We start from the raw sequence: 19,473 nt of genomic DNA on the forward strand, positions 1-19,473 counted from the left end.
ATAAAGAAGGCGGCATGAAGGATATGGAGGGCTGTGAGGTTTGGTTGCTATGAATCATCGTTTTGTTGAGAGTTGACCAAAAAAGGCAAAGTCGAGCAAACAACATGTCATGATAAATGTTGCTTCTATTGCTGCGTCTAATCACACATTATTAAAGCATCCATCAAGGAGACTCATTGTGCATCCAGTAAAGAAATTATTCATTGAGAAAAAAATAAGAAAACAGCAAAAGAAGCAGGAAGCAAAACAGACTCCCAGAACGTATACCTGTTCCTTTGCTGCCCTCTGTTGAAGGATTCATTGTTTGCATCTTGCTTGTCCTCCCCTTGGGGCGAGGCAGAGTGTGGCTCTGAACCTTCTGAGAAACATAATGAAAAACATGATATTAACGTTAATCTAAAAAATTTTTATGTGTACATTTGTTTGTATTTGTGTCCCCCTAAGTGCACCGACCTTGTTTCTCCTGCGGGGCGACGGAGATGATTCGCTCTCTGATTCGGTTTCGCTGTAATATTCTGTTTAAGCAGCAACACAGATCATGTCAAGTTAATGACATTATTCGTGTGTATGTGTGGCACTTTTAACTTTTCAGTCATTTCTCACTGGCTGGCAGGTAACCATAGCAACTGTAATGATTGCCTCCTTCTATATTACCAGTTAACTCTGCCTGGTGAAATTCTCATAAGGATGATTATGAGATTATAATTTTCAATAAATAAAAGACTGTAATTTATTTTTTGCCAGCAGAATAAACACCACAATCTTCACCATTGTTTGGGAATGCTTTACAATGCATCGTTGCTAATGCAGTAGAAAATATGTGCACAAAGGCACCAGTGCAAATATTGTGAAACAAATTTCAGCTTTTTAGTGGTTTGGAGCAAACAGATAAAAGTATAAAGAATATGTTTCCCCACCTTCTTCACTGTCTGGGCCTCTCAGCTTCTTGTGCTTCTGTATGGCTGTAATCAGACAGTTGATCCACCTAAAGGGAAAAAAAGACAGCTTATGTTTTAAAAATATACATATATATCAGTTTTATAATTAATATAATGTTTGCTCCAGTAATGTTTTGGATTAAGATGCCACGACTTTACATTTAAAAAAAAAACTGATTGATATTTTCCCCACAGTGAGAAAGGAGAATCCCTACAATTAAACTGTAGGGGGCAGTGCAGACCAACACCAGCTACAGTAGGCTTCAACGCCTCTACTACACTCAGTTTTTGCAAAATTGTTTGGAGCTGGTGCACCGAGCAATTTCTATCTTTCTTTTTACACACCATGCCTTTGAGAACTGGTCATTTTAGGACTTATAGTAGGCATGTCAACAAACTTACTTGCTCATGTCGCTGACATGATCAGCAGCAAAGAAGAAGTTCTGAAACTTCTTGTGGCTCATTTGGAAAACACTGATGGAGAGAGAACAGAGTAGGGGAGGACTTAGAAACATCAGGTGTATCACAGAGATGGCAAAACACAGAAAGCATGTACACAAGAAATTCCAGTCTCCCTTCCCATCCGTGAATAGTGATAAGATTCCACAAAGTCCTACGAGTGATGACACACTCTTTGGTCCTGGGTTTCCTGCATCACGTACACCGTAGTTCTCTGTGTGCAGGTACAATAAAGCTTCTGTTTCACACTAGAAGCCTGAAATAGCTTTTCATTATGACACCTTATCTTTCAAAAACCCCACATATTGCCAGACAGAATGCTAAAAAAAACAGGGTGATGATATGATCTATCAATGAGATCTTTCTTACTATTTTCTTTTGTGCTCTCCGGCGCTCTCTATACTGTAGCTGGCTATGTCAACCAGACCCTCCGCCTTCTCATCCTGAAGAAAAAAAACATACAAAACACAATTCACAAAAGCCAGACATAAGACCGATCAAGATGAAAGTGACTTCTTTTAATAATTATGACTGTACTGGGTTCTTCTAAGGAAAAAAAGTCATTTATATCATGTGTTTTTTGGGAGAAATTCAATCACAAGTAGTCATACGTGAAATTACCTACCATATTAAAGCACATACTAAAACTATAATATAATATTATATCAAAGCAACAGTACAGATTTGTCTTCTCACCTGTTGACTGGTGTACCAGTAAAGGCAGGGTCCTTTGAGGACAAACCAGAAGCGCTGCCACTTCTGGGCGAGGAAGACGCTGCTCTCCCTTCTTTTCTTCCAGAGCCAGCCGTCACAGTCGGGGTGACCCAACTCACGGCAGGAAACACGACGTCGACTCAGAGCTGTTGTCATTCCTGAGAGAGCAAATGCATAAGAGGTAAGAGGAAGACGATAAGTAAATTGAATTTGTAAGTAATTTTTGGTTTTGATACGAATCTGTTACATCTATTATAACTCACCCAGAAACTATAGACATAAGAAGTTTATAACGCCAATTATTTTTATTAGTTGGTGCTAAATTTGAATAATTTCTGATTCTGACTTGGCTTTTTCCTTCTTATCTAGATGTTTTAATTTTATTTTTAAAACAGTGGCATAAGTTGGTGTGGCACATGATGGTCCCTGTATGAATTAATTAGCAGTTGAGTATAAATCTATTCATGAATTAGTGCAAAAACAGAGACAATATTTATGAACCTGACTGAAGCAGACTGTCATTCATGATTTATATTCAACATCTAACTCAACAATTTTAAATAATTTGAACTGAAAGCTTTGTGTAAATCATCAAATTGTTGTGCAGTCAGCTTTAATGTCTGTACTTGATGATGGTGTTGTTCTGTTCTGCCCTGCCATTACCTCAGCTGAACCCTGCTTATCACAGACCATTATGCTTTATCATGAATGACACATTTTATCATTATTCTCTATATAGCACAGTTGGGTGGACTTCGACACAGACCAGGAGACATATTGGTCTGACTATCTCAATCTATAAACCTTCCAAACAACCTCGGATCTCATTTTACATTAAATCTTTTAACTATGGTGCACAATCCACTCACCACTTGAGCTGAGACAGTCTTTGCATCCTCCACAGACCTTGGCAGTTTTAGATGCTATGTATCTTTTAAATGAAATAAAACACTCAAGTTGGGTTCTTTATAAACTCTGAAGACTTTAAAGCTTCATTATATGATGTTTTCTATGACTTCTGTTTTTCTTTTGTTATCTGACCTTACATGCAGTTGTGTCTGTTTGCTGTTTCAGTGCCTGTCTTGTTCCGATTGTTTTTATGGTCTTAAATAGAGTTTTTAATAAGATTAGTAATTAGCTATTATCTGCCAGGCTATTTGAGAATCTAGTTCCTCTGCTTTTGGTTTTGAGTTGCAAACAAGCCTATTATGAACTCCACCAGCTCTGATTTCAGAACTGATTTTGACTTTACAAAGGCTGGCTGATGGAGTCTTGAGTGCTTTGTTTGCATCATTCTTTGTTCACAGAAATCTTACCTTTTGTAGAGCTCTTCTTAGTGTCCTTATTCCCCTGAAAAGACAATCAGACGGCAATCACTCAGTGTTTCAAATGTAGTTGGATTTACTCCCCATCAACTGATCAGGACGTCCTTCTTCTCCACTCACCGTGTGTCCGACCATTTCAGGGCAGGAGCTGATGCTGGCCGTGTCCTGGTTCACCGTCCTAGGTGATGGACTTCTGAAAGAGCCAAAACTGCAGGGTGAAGGCGTCCTGGGTGATCTCGCGGGGAGTCTGGGGGAGAGTTGTGAGCCGTGCAAACTCTCAAACTCTCCTGAGAAACACATATGAAGGTGAGGATGCTGAATAAACCTGCGTACCTCCACTGCATTACATACAGTAACCATATAACACAGCATGACAATGCACATTGGCGTGTCAACACGAGGTGCTTGTTTTTAACAAAGCATCAAGTAGGTGACAAATCTCATCAGTGCATGATATGAGTTTCAATAAATCTGTTGACTTATCATCCTATATATTTATTATTACTTCCCTTTTTACTCTGCACTTTCCAATAATATTGCACCTTTTTTTTTGTAAATACCAACATTTTGGCTCTTTATTACCATTTGTCTGAACAGCATGTTCTTTTGTACACTGCTTGCCTTACCTGTTTAGAATGTTATCTATCTATCCATCTGATTAAAGGAGGCTTTATGCATACAATACAAACCTAAAAAACATGGAATATAGCTCCTGAAATCTCTGGACTTCAGGTAAAGAGAAAACATCCTGCAAGTTACTAACCTGATGTTGACAGAGGTGACAGCCTCTCCTGTTGGTTTTGATAGGAAGTTAGAGTCAGGTTCCCTTCCACCAACTCCTTGTCAGCAGGTATCTCGGATTCCTCCTGTCCCATAGGCTGCTGTTGTACCTCTGGCCCGTGTATAGCTCGCCTGTAACAAAATACCAAGAAATATCAGCTAAAAGAACTCTCATTCGGGAGCCCGTATGGGAATCAGCTGTCAATATATGTGCAATATACACAATAGGAACCAATAATCGAGTGTGGCGGTGTTGGAAATCACTGCGGATCATGACTTTAACCTACTTTAAGTTTGACTTCTATATGTTCTTTTAAAGACATGACATATGACTGCAAAGTTTCTCCTTGTTTTTGTCTCAGAGTGAAGCTGCAGCATATCAGGATGTGACAGAATTATTTACAACCATAATGCTCCATCCCCGCCCACTCCGTCCATTTGTCAGAGTCCGCCTGCACCTCATCAGCTCTCACTGCCTCTTCTCACCTCTCCATCACTCTCTTTCCTATCTTCTCCAGCTGTTTCCCCCTTCTTGTTTGTGTCTTTCTTAATCTTCACAAAACTCCCTCATCTATCCATCTCTCCCCTCATCGCTTCCTTTGCTCTCATTTCCAGTCAGCCGTGGGTTGTGGATGTGTGTAGTGGAATTTATGGTATTTCGCAGTGTGACTTCATCGTAAACCCAACGGGGACTAGCAGATTCACAAAGTCAGGAGGGTTTTAGGGAGGTTGAGCTCCGCTGAGTAAACCCTTGATAATTCAGTGAAAGAAATCGATGACCAAACTGTTCTGTTATGCTGAATAACCGACCTGCTAGTTGCAAGTTCCCACATATATTTAAGGAATTAAAACACTTGGTCTTCACAGTGGGAAGAGAATATGTTTGAGATCACAAGCACAGGCAGAAGATGCTACATTGACACTGACAAGTCATTTTTTAAAGACTGTCTACAATTTATTTATTTATTTATTTTTTACATTTCTATGCAGTTTAAAGGCACTCTGTGGAGTTCTCTTTAAAACATACCAAGTCCTCTTTCCCACCTTAATCCTTTGTGTGTAGTAATGACACCTAAGAAACCTGCTCAATTCACTTTCTTCGGCATGAAATTTAAAACCTGCATTGTTTACATTCATACTTCTTAGCTTACAGGATGACAGTGACAGTCAGCTTAGGTTCTTTTTCCTGTATTTAACTGTTGCAATGATGCATTTTTAAGGCAGTACTGCCACTTGGTGTTTGGGATAGAGTGAAACCACAGGTAGCAATACCTTGATGCTTTTATGAGGCATCTGTTCTACTTTCCTGTTTTGTGAAGCACTCTGTAACCTGGATTTTGAAAAGTGCTCTAAAAAATAGAGGATGATGACTGTTATTATAGTGCCTTAGTGCATGACCACAAGGTAAAATGAATAACAGATACCCACTAATTATCCATCTTTAATCTTCATGTGAAATGGAGTAGGGGACTGCTGGAGCTTAGGGTCTTCCAATGCCTTTACAAACACTCTTCTTTTGATTTTTTTAGGGATAAAACAACCCAGGTGACAATTTCAGTTTTCAGTTAGGAAACCGCAGCAAATGTTGAGAGTAATTCTGAAAAGGAAAAGCTAATTAATGCCTTTACCTGAAAGACAAGGACCTGACAGAAGCTGCTACCCTCTCAAATATGGAGTGCCTTGGATTCTCCTCCTCGTCCTTTTCCTCTTCTTCCTCCTCTGACCTCTCCTCTTTCTCCTCTTCCTCCCTCTGAAAACCAATCAGAAGAAATCCAAGCATGTCAATAATTGTATATTGAAGAGTTCTGCTTGTTTGTGAGGATGTTATGTGGACTGTAATGGCAGCCCTTATTTCCAAAACATTGTGCCGCTTCTTAGACGAGACAACATAAAAAGCACGCAGGACATCCTTTAAGGGCACTATGGAGATCTACACACAGCTTCTTATGTGCTCTCTCTCCCCACGCCGCCAGCTAGTTCAGAGATTAACATGGAATTGGTCACAAGGGAGCGTGAAATGCACAGTGTTTGCCTGTGCATGTCTTCAATGCAGTAACTAATTCAGTGCGTAGCTTAAAGACAAACAACAGTCGGCATAGAGACTACTGACAGCACATGAGTGTTTATGGAAATGGATCCCAAGTGATGTTCTGTGGAAATCGAAGAGGGGATTCTCATGATAGATTGGCCTGAGTTCCCCTGACACAGACCATGAACACAATCCACTTCCTGAAGCATGGTTTTATGCTCAGCTTTCACCCCTGGATGTAATTACGCTGAACTGAAACTACGCAGCAGACAGTAAAAATGATATGTGTGCAGCTATAATGTTGTTGGTCGGGGGCTTCTTCTAATAAGCTGCACAAATGATTAGAAGGTTCTTATGCAAAACAATAAAAAAAATGTTCTTTCACCCATGTGAGCCAATTGTAAAGGATTTAAAATACCTGTACATAGTGATGATACCCCGCCCCCATCCCCTCAATTTTCTACTAAAATGACCAGAAAGCAAGTAATGCAATCGTCAGCTATAATCTTCATTAAATCTTAAGCTATTATTAAATCCCTGCAGGAAGCTACTACTACAGCGATAATTGTGGGATTCCTAAACAGTAGTGGAGCCAAATATAGCAGAGTTTTTCCAGTCAGGGACACTCGAGGAAAGATCATGTGTTTTTGTTGAACAGAAGCTCATTGAGTGACAAAAGTAGAAAGAATTTTTAAGGATATTCAACCTTTCGTTTGTGAGCAGGAGGATAAAAACAGCTGCCTTCAGGATCATGGTCATCTGAAGACTGTTCACATATTCACATCAAAGTTGGTGGGTAGAAGAGCAACCAAACACTTAAAAATGCAAATATGTTGACGCAGGTTGTAGTGTTTGAGGGTGAGTGGAGGTGGACTTTACTGATCCCTGACCTGTGCGGAGGAGACCTGGACTGATTCTTTGCGTCGCACCGATCCAGGAATCTTCTTCAAGACCAGAGTCACTCCGCTGGGATTCTCTCGAAGCTTCTTCACAAGGTTCGCTCTGCTCCAGCCCACCTGGTGCAGCAACACAGTGGATTATTTCGGTTTGAAGGTTATTGTTTCAGGCACAAGCAGGACCACACACACTGCTTACAGTGCAGTGCAGCAGTCCAAAACACACACAGGCTTGCAGCACACACCGTACAAACTGCGTCACTCACCACTATCTGGCCGTTGACTTGAACCACCTCATCACCAGCCAAGATCTTCACAAAAACATCATTGGAATCCTGCAAAAGAAGACAAACCCAGTGAGAACTCCTATTAAACAAATTAGAGGCCAAATGCATGATACAATAACATGAGCTAATGCATTTTCTCTTTAGCTTTTTAGGAAGGAAATTATTTGTTTCACACATAAAATCATGGATATTGAGTATTGTGGCTTAAAATGTATTTACTGTTCTAAAGCGTGTGCTGTTTTTGAGTATTTTTACCCTTAATTAGAAATAAACAAGTGCAAGAAAATCAGTGGAGAGAAAGGAGTGTTGTTTGTCAGGCCTGTTACAAGTTTGTATGTACATCACCATCACATCTGTAACTTCAGATTATCAAAAGGGTCAAACACAACTTCTCTAAGATGATTTTTTTCCCCCAGAGCAGTCAAAACTTGCAAAAAATCCCACCAATTACATCTTGTAGAAGCAGGCGACATGATTAATATCATCTATCAGGGAGGGCAGAATTCTATAACACAATATCAATATGTATCAGTATATTGCACAGTGTTGATATTACAATTATATATGGGTCTTTTTTATGTGAGACAGTACTAACATCTTTCCCAAATCCATTCAGAGTGTGCGTGTGTTGCTGAACAGTGGCCGTATTTCTTATTAGCAGTCACCACAGTAATGTTGCTGCTGTATCAGGGGAGTCTAGATTTGTTTTTGACATCATGGAAAAATGAGATCTTTATCTTTCTGTCCCAAAGGAGAGCTACACTTGTGCTCATTTTACAAGCCCCCCTCGTTTTTACTGATAAACACTCCTCCGTCTTTCCATTACTCCCCTGTTTAGTTTTAAAGCCCGCTGATATAAGTGATCTTTGTCTTTCTCAGAAAATCATGCATCAGCACTCAAGCCAGAGGGGTGATTCCATTATTTTTCTCAGAAAAGCTTTTCTCTGTTACGAAACCCAAATCTTTTTTAGTAAGTTAACAAAATTAATTTTTAATGTGATGTAATGAACCATGTGTACCTGTTGTTCCAGCAGTTTTAAAAAAAAAAATTACTAATACTTAGATATTGTGAGTTACATTGTGCTATGAACTGCTTGTTTACTAGCAGCCTGCAACATTTGGAAGAAGCAGCCTCGAGTAAATATGCAAAAATACCCCAGTATGCAAGTATTTGCAGCACGAGGGCTTTGATTAGTCTCAGTTTCAAAGCAGTGAAATAAATGAAGATAAGCCAACAGCTAAAAATAACGTGCCACACAAAAAGTATTTCCAAGGGGATTTCTGACCAACACAGAGCTCGTGCTTTCATAATAAATTAATCAAAATTAAAATTTCATACTTCCACTGTGCAAAACAGAAGAAAGACATTATTGTATATCAATTCTACTGCAACTTAAAACAACCATGAAAAGGGACATTTTTGTGCCAAGGACACAGAAGAAAAAGCATTTTGTAAAATAGAGCCCAGAAAAGGAAATCTTATAATGCTCCTTCTTAATTTTTGTTTTAGCCAGATGGAAATATATACTTCCAGTTCCTTCTCGATAAGAGAGTCGACAGACAAGTTGCTATATCTGCGTTTAGCAGAACAAAAGGTACAATAGGAGAAGTGTAAATGTGCAATCTGCCGTAAAGATATGCGACAGTCCTGAGTCACAAAGTCTCAAATCGTCACCTGCTTGATTCTATAAAACATACAAATCAACCCAATGAGGAAATTCACAGCCTTTGTAATGTGTGACAAATCATACGTAATAGAATCTAATGGAGTAAAACTGCTTAACGTATTAAACATCGGGAAAATTCTTTTGGATGCAACCCACAGCTCTTTGCTCCTGTGAAGAGACAAACTGCAATTGAAGTCAACCTATTGGTCTGCAGTTCAAGAGAAGCAGGGGTCTGAGTCATGCCGCCCTTCAGAGGATCGGTAAAGAGCACCGAGATGGCAGCGACGGTTAACTCGGTGTGGTTTGTCGGCTGAGTCAACAGCAAAGGAGGGAAAGTTAATGAGAGAGTCTGACCTCGACTGCAGATCCGGTCACGTAGTGGTTACTGGAGCTGGTGGACGTTATCTCAATCCCCTGAGAAAAACAGAAGCAGAAATATGTTTGTGAAACACTGCCATATAGAATGTCAATTTTGCACATCACTGAGTCTGAATTATTAAACGTAATGGACACATAAATACTGCTCTATCTTGTCATCGCTGGATGCTGTGGAGCTATTGATGTCTGTCTGCAGATGTAATCACCTCTCTGCACGCCATGATTGATTGTTTAAAAGTCAGAATGACCACAAGAAGAGCAAACTAATCATAGCTCCGAAAGCCCGCATTACATGATCGATACGGCAACATGAACGGATTTAAAGCGTTTCCTCCAATCACTCAAAAGGTCGCCAAGTTACAGAATCTTATACACGGCTGACGCTGTGATTCAACGTGTGAATGCCTTTATTTACAACTTAAGAGCCAATAATTGTTGTCAGTGGGTATAAGCCAAATGTGGAGGCAATGAATGAAAGTCTGGAAGGACATTGCAGTAAAAAAAAGAAGGTATCATGTATTAAATTCCTTTATTGTTTAAGGAATTTAAAACATTTATTTAGTGCTTTGAAATGCCAAATAGGGCGTTAAAGTAAAGTTTTTCTGCAGAAATAGTAATTTTCACAGATTCTAATGGCATATTTAGGAATAACTTGCAGGCTTTTGGCACTGCAATTCCCATAACAAACAAATTAAGTACAAGCTCTGATGAAAATACAAATCACTTTCTGTAATGGGATACAGATGAAATCATTGATTTGTTAGTCATATATCAACATTCTATGCAACTATTATTGCATTTTGTGATACAATCCACATCTGAATTGCAACAACAGACTAAAAACTATTTTGCATATTTCTTTTAATCTCAATTGCCTTCTTTGTGACAAAAATAAACACAAATTTAAGAAAAAATAACCTCAAAAAATGTTGGTTTTTTTATTTGGTTTTCATGCATGGAAGTACATGTCATGAATGAACATAGAATTTCTCACATTTAGATTTGTATATTTATTCTTTTACCGTTTGTTGTTCTTGCTAGGTACTGCAACTCTATATACCAAATCAAATTCCTTGTGTGTACTCACTGGGCAGTAACAGCTTTTCTGATTCTGATTCTATATAAATTAGAATTCTTCCTGCCTCTCAGTTCCCTTTCCTTTCTGTCTTTAGTTCCCATTACTCTCAGGGCAGACCTCATTACTGATGATGTGCTCCAATCAATGCCTCTCTGACAATCGGGTGTGTTGCTAGTTGTTGAGCACATTTGAAAAAATGATCCTGTTCTAGTGTTGAATATTTGTGTGAAAATGACTCTAAAATCCTCACAGAACTGCAGCCACACACAACCATGAAAAACACAAATAAATGCTTGTCTGCAGCATTAGATGTACTGAAATGCTGCTAAAAATGTTACACATTTATTGTAAAGACAACACACAGGCAATACTAAGGACACCCAATTCAGCAAGCGAGTTGCAACAAGGAAATGGAACTGCTGGATAACATGATAGATTTCTACCTAATGGCTTGGGTACACAAAGGGGGAGGAAACTGGGCAAATGGGTTGAGGGAAATTGCTTTTTAGAAACGAAAACTAAAAGGACGCTTGATTATGAAGATAACAAGCAAAGAAGAGAGCTATAATTGTGGTACTCAATGTACAGACTGAAGGCGAAAAGAGGACAAAAGACACAAAGAACTTTGCTTGTGAACAATTAAACATGAGAGAAGGTTTTTAGAGCGTGTAAATATGAGAAAAGTAAAGGAAGAACCTTGAGTCAGACGAAAGAGGCGATGAATGGAACCGAATGACGATGGAAACCTCGAAGGTAGAAAAGAAATACTGAAAATGACAGAAATAATCAGAGGACAAAGAACACAGATGCTTGGTTTTTAAGAAACTGGTCAAGTGATGGAACAGGGTAAGAATTTTGTAAAATGAGATAATGTGATTGTTAGATGTTAAACAGATGAGACGAACAAAGGTTTCAAAAACAGGAGGTGAGAAGGAAAGTCAACAAGAAGGAGAATGTTAGAAGATGAAGTTGAATGTTAGAGCTGAATGTTATGATCACAGAATCTAAAATGTTTAAAAGTTTCTCAAAACTGTCAGATTTTTCAGGAGAACTAAACTCACGGTAGAATAAAATAGATCTGTATAATAAGTCCTTGCTTTAGTCGTGACCCCTAAAACTGTTGCAAGTTCCATTTTGTCAAGTTCTAATTTGTAAATCAGTAGATTTCAATGCAGCAGTTGAGAGGTGCTGCAACTACTATACAGCACATGTGACAGTAAACAGTGCGGGGAGGGTTAGAACCCAATATAGACTAAGCAGAATTTGCATCTGCATCTCATTAAACAGGATGACTTCTAATTGGTTCTGCATTCAACGGAGGCGACCTTGACAAAAGGTCAGAGTTATTAAGAGCAACAAGGTTTTACCAGCTGATCGCCGGGTGACACTGGCACCAGGTCGACACTCTCTAGCTGAGCAGTGTGGGTGAGGAGCGTTTCAGGGCTGGAGCTCAGGATCTCATCGCAAACCGCCACCAGCTGACGGCCCTGAGAGATGAAGCACAACCAGGAGAAATTGGTTTGGATGAAATGTGGCATACAATCAATTCATAGCAAAACAAAACAAATAAAAGACTCATAGATGCACTAAAGTAGACAAATATAGCAATAACTGTCAAACTTACCACAGAGATGATGTCCTTTTCCTTTTCATACACTGTGGTGTCCGGCTGCATGAGTGAAACGACACGACATTAGCAGAAGATAAACAAAATGACGCCGCAGCGGCCGATATAACACTAACGCTATTGATTTGTGGAAATGGGACAATCTGACTCAAAACCCGTGTCCTATTTCCTCTTCACAGCGTGAGTCAGGAAGTGAAAGGCCGCAGGTTTCCAGAGGCAAGAGAAGCATCACTCCACATCTTTAGTGGTGTTAGTGGCTCTCATAACAGCACCATTATGCAGAAATGAATAAATGCATCTGTTCTCCATCGAAGTCACAAGTATAGATAAAAAGCCGTGCGCTCCAGGTTGCTTCAGGATCAGACTTTCACAATGTTCATGAGGGGTTATTCACATAGCTGCTTTAGCTCAGCCATACTTTAAGCTTTTTGTTGAGGTCATTCTGCAGCATATCTGTTGGGTTAAGATCTGGACTCTGACTGAGCCCGTCTAAAAAGCATATTTTCTTTGCTTGAAGTCACTCTGTAGTTGCATTTGTGATCATGTTTTCAATTTGATAAGACGCAAACAGCAAAATGCAAAGGTTGCAATTCAGGATACATGTGATGTGCCTATTAAATAATGGATTTTTTTTGGTGATTCAAGCAGATTTCAGACTTTGTTTATGCTTGTTTGGTGTGAGTTGACTGACATAAGCCGAATCTCATTGTTTAACAGCCACACCTCACAGATTTTGCAGCACAAATGAGACAAATTCGTACACAAATGCACATAATTCCAAAGGATCCCTGCACCGTAAATACTTCTATAAGCTAACAGGACAGCAAGGACGCAACCACTTTGACAGTGTTTCTAATAAATCCAAGTAGTTACCCCCGTTAGCAGACAAAAACACTTTATCTGCAGTATGAACATGCAAAGAATTACACACAGCGAATCAACAGTGAATGTCACAGCTGCACGAAGTACAGGAGCTAAACTGCTTAATCTCTGGTTTCTGGGAGGCAGGTGTTGATACTGTGAGGCAGCAAAGTTGGCCTGGGGAGCTGCAGAAATGAGGAGGAGGCTTGAAGTGAAGGAGGATGATGAGAGGTTAGAGGAGAAGAGGGTGGATGTTTACACAGCAAATTCACTGAATAGACTAATGCCACATGCCATTATTGCCCTGAGCTAATTTTTCAGGGCCTCATGTTGCGATTCATTACATAACGGATTGCTAAGGGGGAAACTAATCCCTGTGAAATGTAACAAGGGATCAACAGTGAACACGGTTGAGGTTTCTGAGCTAATTAAAGGCTGTGGCACGAGGCTGCAGGGAGGGGTATGACATGATTACTGGCCAGTCCACTTGTGTTTGTATCTGTGCGTGTGTGTGTTGTCATTCCCCTCTGGTATTTGTGGATACTTCACAGAACCTGCAATATATTAACTTACACCAAAACAAACCACTCAGGTTTGTGCCTAAACATGTGTAAAGATGTTTAGATCTTTATCTTGATTGCTGCTTGGGCAAAGTGGTGCACTGGCTGTGTGGTCGAGTGATTAATTTGGTTGGCAGGTTAGTCAGTGGGACTTGATTCACAGCATCAAGAAAATGTAGTTAAAAGAAAGCTTCAACAAGCAACTTGACTCTAAAAAGACGCACAAAAATGCAATGTCTAAGAGTGAGATACTAGCCAAACCATAAAATTAGTACAAATAGATGTGGATTAAAGCATTGGAAAATACATTAAAGGGGAACTTCGTTTTTTTTCAACCTGGGGTCTGTTTTCATATGTCATTTCATACATGTGAGTGATGGAGAAAAGAATTTTAGACATAGCTCCAGTATTTAGCCAGGCAGGCAGCTTAGCAGCTCAGCTAGCAGCTCGGCTAGCGAAAAGTATGGGGCAGATCTCAGGACGCTAGAAAGCAAATCTCGTTCCGAAATCGCGCGATAGCTCACAAAATCGCGCGATAGCTTGTGCTTCTGTTTTGACGTGAGCTATCGCGCGATTTCGGAACGAGATTTGCTTTCTAGCGTCCTGAGATTTGGATACAGACCACAACAAATAGCGACCACCAAGTAATGTGGAGGTTTTCGTTCACTTCTCATCTCTAGTATGTTGTGGGACACTCGTTGAGACTATCCGAGCCGGTCAGTGTGGGGCAAAAAGCACGTTAAGGGCGGCCTTTGACGCAGGGGGGGGCAAGTTGCCCCATACTTTTCGCTAGCTGAGCTGCTAGCTGAGCTGCAAAGCTGCCTGCCTGGCTAAATACCGGAGCTTTGTCGAAAATTCATTTCTCCATCACTCACATGTATGAAAAGACATACGAAAACAGACCCCAGGTTGAAAAAAAACGAAGTTCCCCTTTAAGTTAATTTAAGCCACTAATGCATTTAAACAAATGCTAATGTTAACTATATTCACCATGATCTTAGCATCAAACACAGACTGCAGTAGAGTCTGATGGGACCAGTTTTGCAGGCTTAGTCATAAAATTAAGTATTTGACTAACTAAAATGTTCCAAAAAGTTTTTACAGTGTGTCCCGAGTACAACATCAATGTCTGTCTTATACTCCACAAGAATCAGTCAAAGATGCAACATTTAAGTCAATACTGCATGTCAAGCTAATAGTGGTGCTAAATAAACAGACAGAGGTTCAACAAAGTCAGTGAGGTTCAATCCTCTAAAAGAGCCACACATGAAATAGATGTTGATATATTTCAGTATGAATGGAAATGTTAGACACACAGCATTTCTTCCCCATAGAACCACAAAAATGTTATAAATTATTTAAATGTGCATGACTCAGTGTTACACTGTAGCAGTGGCCAATGTTGCAACAAAGCTAAAAACAAAACAAACAAACAAACAAAAAAACAGGACAGAAAATGTCTAATAATTTGCCAAAATCTATCTACCTCCCAAAATGTCAATAGCAGCTGAGGTTCAAAGTTGTTGCCACCTCCAACCATAAAGTATCACTTCTGCCTTCGATTCTCTTGTAACGCCTCTTTCACTCCAGTATCTCGCCGTTTCTTTTAAGAAAAAAGGTAAAAATACAGCAAAATCCACACCTCTGCTTTCTATTTAGAGTCAAGAGCAGGAGGTTTCCCCACAATGGCATAGACTGTTCTCCATTTCTTTTTAACTCTGCCAGAAGAGGAAATGGCACATACATCTGGGATGGGCAACAGGTACAAATCTGTCCTGAAACTGACGTAATATCAGCAGTGTGTGGTGGGAAAACACCAAACCATCACTTCTCACTGCTGGTCTCACATTGAGAATTAATTCTAGTCACCGGCAAGCTTAAAAATACAACTGTAAGAAAACATCATCAGCATTCTGCTCATTTCTATGAATTTTTCATCACATAGAAGTTACAAGTTTTTTGCATACACACATGGATGTGGAGCATATGATATTGTGGGATATGAGGGAGGAAGAATATGAGACATTTGCTGCGGTCACAGTGTTTCAAGTCAGTGGCAGAGACACGAGGAAGAGAGAGGAAGAGGAGAGGACAGGATACGAGAGGGAAGCGGAGGAGTCGAGAGGAGATGAGCTGTGGTTCAGACGAGTTTAGTTCAAAACAGCCTCCAGCTTGTTGATGCTCCAGTTGCATGTCCTTCAATTCAGTTTGCACTCAATAGGATATTATCTAAAAGACCTCACTTGAAAACTGAAAGCAACTGTTTGCAAAAGAACCCACAACTGAAGCACAAGATATAGAAATTGTCACATCAAAAAGGGCAGTTGCACGACACAATTTTGAGTTCTCCATCAACTAAAACAGACCGGGCGTTGCACAAAATTGAAACAGAGACCCAGTGAAGACTACACACTGATCAGAACCACTGTGTAGTCCCCACTCATGCCACTAAAAGAGCTCTGACCCATTGTGACATGGACTACACAAGACCTCTAAAGTTGTCCTGTATTATCAGGCATCAAGATGTTAACAAAAGATCCTTAAAGTCCTGGAAGTTGCAAAGAAATTTCCAGCACACCCTAAAGAAGTTACAATGGATTGAGAACTGGGGAATTTGGAGGCCAGGTCAACACCTTGAACATCTTCCTCATGGCTTTCCTCAACAATTTTTACAAAGGAGCAAGGAGCATTGTCCTACTAAAAGAACTGCCATCAGGAATAGCATTGCCCTGAAGGGGTGTATGCGGTCTGCAACGATGGTTAAGTAGGCATCAAAGTCACATCCACGTGAATCTGGACACAAGGTTTCCTAGCAGAAAACTGTCCAGAGCATCACGCTGCCTCTGCTGGCTTGCCTTGTTCTCATAGTGCATCCTGCTGCCATCTCTACACCTGGCAAGCAATGCAAACAAACTCCACATGATAACATCTCATCAGGTCACCTTTTTCCGATGCTTCATGCTCATGGTCAACACAAGTTAGCACGGGCATCTGTCCAGTCTCCATCTGCAGCAAGCTGTAAAGCACAGCATGTTCTGACACCTTTCTATCATAGCCAGCATTAGGATTTTCAGCAATTTGTGCATTTTGAGCAGCTGATCTGTGGGATCAGCCCATATGAGCAAGTAGTTTTCTTTCTTTAAAACACTTTATCTCGGTAAAACCAACCAATATTTAATACACCCAATAAGACCTGCTGTTTTGGAGATGCCCTGACTCATCTGTCTAGCCATCACAATTTGGCTGAGATTCTTATGTCTGCCCACTTTTCCGGCTTGCAACACATCAACCTGAGAAACAAACTGTTCACTTTCTGTTTAATATATCTCAAACCTTGACAGGTGCCATTGTAACAAGATGAGTGTCACAAATATGGTGCAAATATCGCTAAAAACACAGCGTTCCCCCTCACTAAAATTACTCACAATCAAGAAAAACTGTAATATATGGGTGCTGTGAGCGGCTCTGTACCTAAACAACAGCACAAGCTCCACATTCCACAGACCAGTACTCAAGACTGACCTTGATTAACTACGATAGTTACAGATTAGCCACAGTTGCAAAGCAGACACTAGGAAATGGTAGACAATCCCATTCAGGAACAACAGTAGTAAGACATGAGTTTCTGTCATAAAAACTGTCCAAAGAGACAGACACCTCTTTTTGTTCAATGAAAACAGTAATTTGTAGGACTGATTAATTTTGTTGCCTTCTGCGGTTGTGTTGTGTTACGTCATGTTGTGTTGTGGAGCATTGTGCGATTGTGTGTGGCTTGGTCAGGTGGCCAGCTAACTTTAAAGCTACATCCTGAGCCTGTAAGCCGTTGTCTTCGTAGTTGTCTAGGAAACAATGACACGCTATTGTGTGGGTGTAACATTCTAGAAAAAAAAGAAGACGGCGACAAGAATGTGCACAGCCATGCATGGACAGGCATGTACAGAAAGGCTGAAAGTAACACACAAAAGATGAAATAACACACAATAATGAAGCACTGACTGGTGACTACAGGCACAAGATATTTACTTTTCTTTCTCTTGTGGTCTGTAACTTGATATATACACACAGAATATATCAGGCTTTAATCAAAAGTCTTTTCTAGTCAAGACTTCTTCATGTCTTCACATCTTCATGTCTTCATGTCTCAGGACACATTTGGTCCTCCCTACCTTGCAGACACTTCCTATTTGCCACCAGGTCCTGGACTTGCCATAAAAAGACTGGGATACATAACTATCTTAGATCTCTTTTTACACCTGCTGCTGCTCTTTCGATCCAAATCTCTCTGCCCTTTTACCTCAGTTCCTGTCAGTGTTCTTTTCCAAGCCTTTTATCACTCTGCTCAGCCTTACATCTCTCTCATCCTCTGTTTTTCAACCCCATAAATAACAGAAGTTATAGCTTGATAGCTCACATTAGTGACACTTTTTTCATCCTCCTGTCAATCCGTCCTCTGTAATTGAGCCCTTTATGATTTTCTCCTTCCCGCCCTTTTCAATAAATTATCCAGCCGTCGCTCCAATTCAGCGGCCATGTCGATCATTGCTAATGTAATAACAAAACAGTATTTTTTTTTCCCAGAATTTTGTTGGTTTTGTTATGAACAAAAGCATTATATAACTGAGATGACACCTACAAAGAACAACAAAAAAGCTGTTATAGATTTGCCCCTGAAGCATGCAGTGCTTTCAGCGGAGGTTAAATATTAAAATCTCTTGGAGTTATTTGTTCACCTTGAAGTTCTTATGTCAAAGGCACTCTGAAAAGTTGGATTTTGCAACAGAAAAATTGCTCTTTCACTCTCTCTTTTTTAAAATGATCCCCATTACACTCACATGCCTTAGTGCAGTGTTTCCCAGTTTATTGTTTTCAAATCTAAGTTCACAGCCCACAGAGCCCTCTCTCTCTTTTTCTTTCTCTCTCTCTCTATTTATGTCCCTCTCTCTTGGACTTTGCTTGCTGCTTGGCCGGTTCAGAGCAAACTGAGCTGGTGCTACAGCGAAACTCAAACTTGACAACTTCGGTGTGGAATCTCAGCAACACCAGCTGACTACTGACCCTGATCACCCTCTGGGTGCGAGAAAAAAAAACATGCAAACACTCAAACTCACACAGACAGACATGGGAATAAGAGTCTTTTCATTGGTGTGAGGGATGTGGTATAGTTTCCATGGAAGCTGGAAGCACTTTTTCAGAAAAAGGTACAAATAATTCAGTCATGGCCTCCTGACGGCACATGGCACATTATGAGAACAGGGTATGACATCAGCTTAAATCAGCCAGGAGCCAATTTCAGCAGCCATGACAATGCTAGTCTGTATGCTACCCTGCTGACACGATCGCTATGGTGTCGGGACACACACACGAGCTTATGCAATGTGACTTAGCTAAACATTGTTCCAGATCAAGTGGACCTCCTCAATACGCACAACACTACAACAACTGCCCAGGAAAGACTTGAAGAACACAATAAACAGCTCACGATGTTGACATGGCCTTCAAACTCCACAGATATCAATCCGACTAAGCATCCAAAACAAGCCTGACCCAACGATTCAGAGCCGTTTCGGTAGCAGGAAGGAGTCCTACACACTATTAGGCAAATGTTGTAGCTGATTGGTGTACAAGTGAGTATGAATCACTGAGTGTTTCAACACTGCTGGTGCCTCCAGGTTGATATTTCTATGCTGACATTTAGAGAGATGACACTTGAACCCATGTGCATGAAGAGTTCTCATTTTCTCCTGTCAGCTGAACAGGTGCGATGGTTTCACAGCTGCCCAAAACTGACCTTTAAGCCCATCTTTTTTATGTAATAAAAACACCCGACAAAACAGGTAATATGTAGGCCATTTGGTTATGACAACACCCTATCCA

General features: G+C 40.2%; 1 protein-coding gene across 1 annotated transcript in view; it reads right to left on the reverse strand.

The window, feature by feature from the left end:
• Positions 1–19,473, reverse strand: part of cnksr1 (connector enhancer of kinase suppressor of Ras 1) — a 28,743-nt gene that overhangs the window by 2,266 nt on the left and 7,004 nt on the right. The window contains exons 5-19 of the mRNA XM_022196666.2: positions 12,176–12,220; positions 11,919–12,038; positions 9,450–9,509; positions 7,408–7,476; positions 7,136–7,261; positions 5,845–5,966; positions 4,200–4,348; positions 3,557–3,723; positions 3,428–3,461; positions 2,094–2,269; positions 1,767–1,840; positions 1,341–1,412; positions 918–985; positions 454–515; positions 268–358 (exon numbers count right to left, since the gene is read on the reverse strand). Coding sequence (XP_022052358.1) covers positions 268–358; positions 454–515; positions 918–985; positions 1,341–1,412; positions 1,767–1,840; positions 2,094–2,269; positions 3,428–3,461; positions 3,557–3,723; positions 4,200–4,348; positions 5,845–5,966; positions 7,136–7,261; positions 7,408–7,476; positions 9,450–9,509; positions 11,919–12,038; positions 12,176–12,220 — 1,435 coding nt within the window. The remainder of the gene's footprint in view (positions 1–267; positions 359–453; positions 516–917; positions 986–1,340; positions 1,413–1,766; positions 1,841–2,093; positions 2,270–3,427; positions 3,462–3,556; positions 3,724–4,199; positions 4,349–5,844; positions 5,967–7,135; positions 7,262–7,407; positions 7,477–9,449; positions 9,510–11,918; positions 12,039–12,175; positions 12,221–19,473) is intronic.

This window comes from Acanthochromis polyacanthus, chromosome 1 (genome assembly GCF_021347895.1).
Source record: "Acanthochromis polyacanthus isolate Apoly-LR-REF ecotype Palm Island chromosome 1, KAUST_Apoly_ChrSc, whole genome shotgun sequence".
Lineage (NCBI taxonomy): Eukaryota > Metazoa > Chordata > Actinopteri > Pomacentridae > Acanthochromis > Acanthochromis polyacanthus.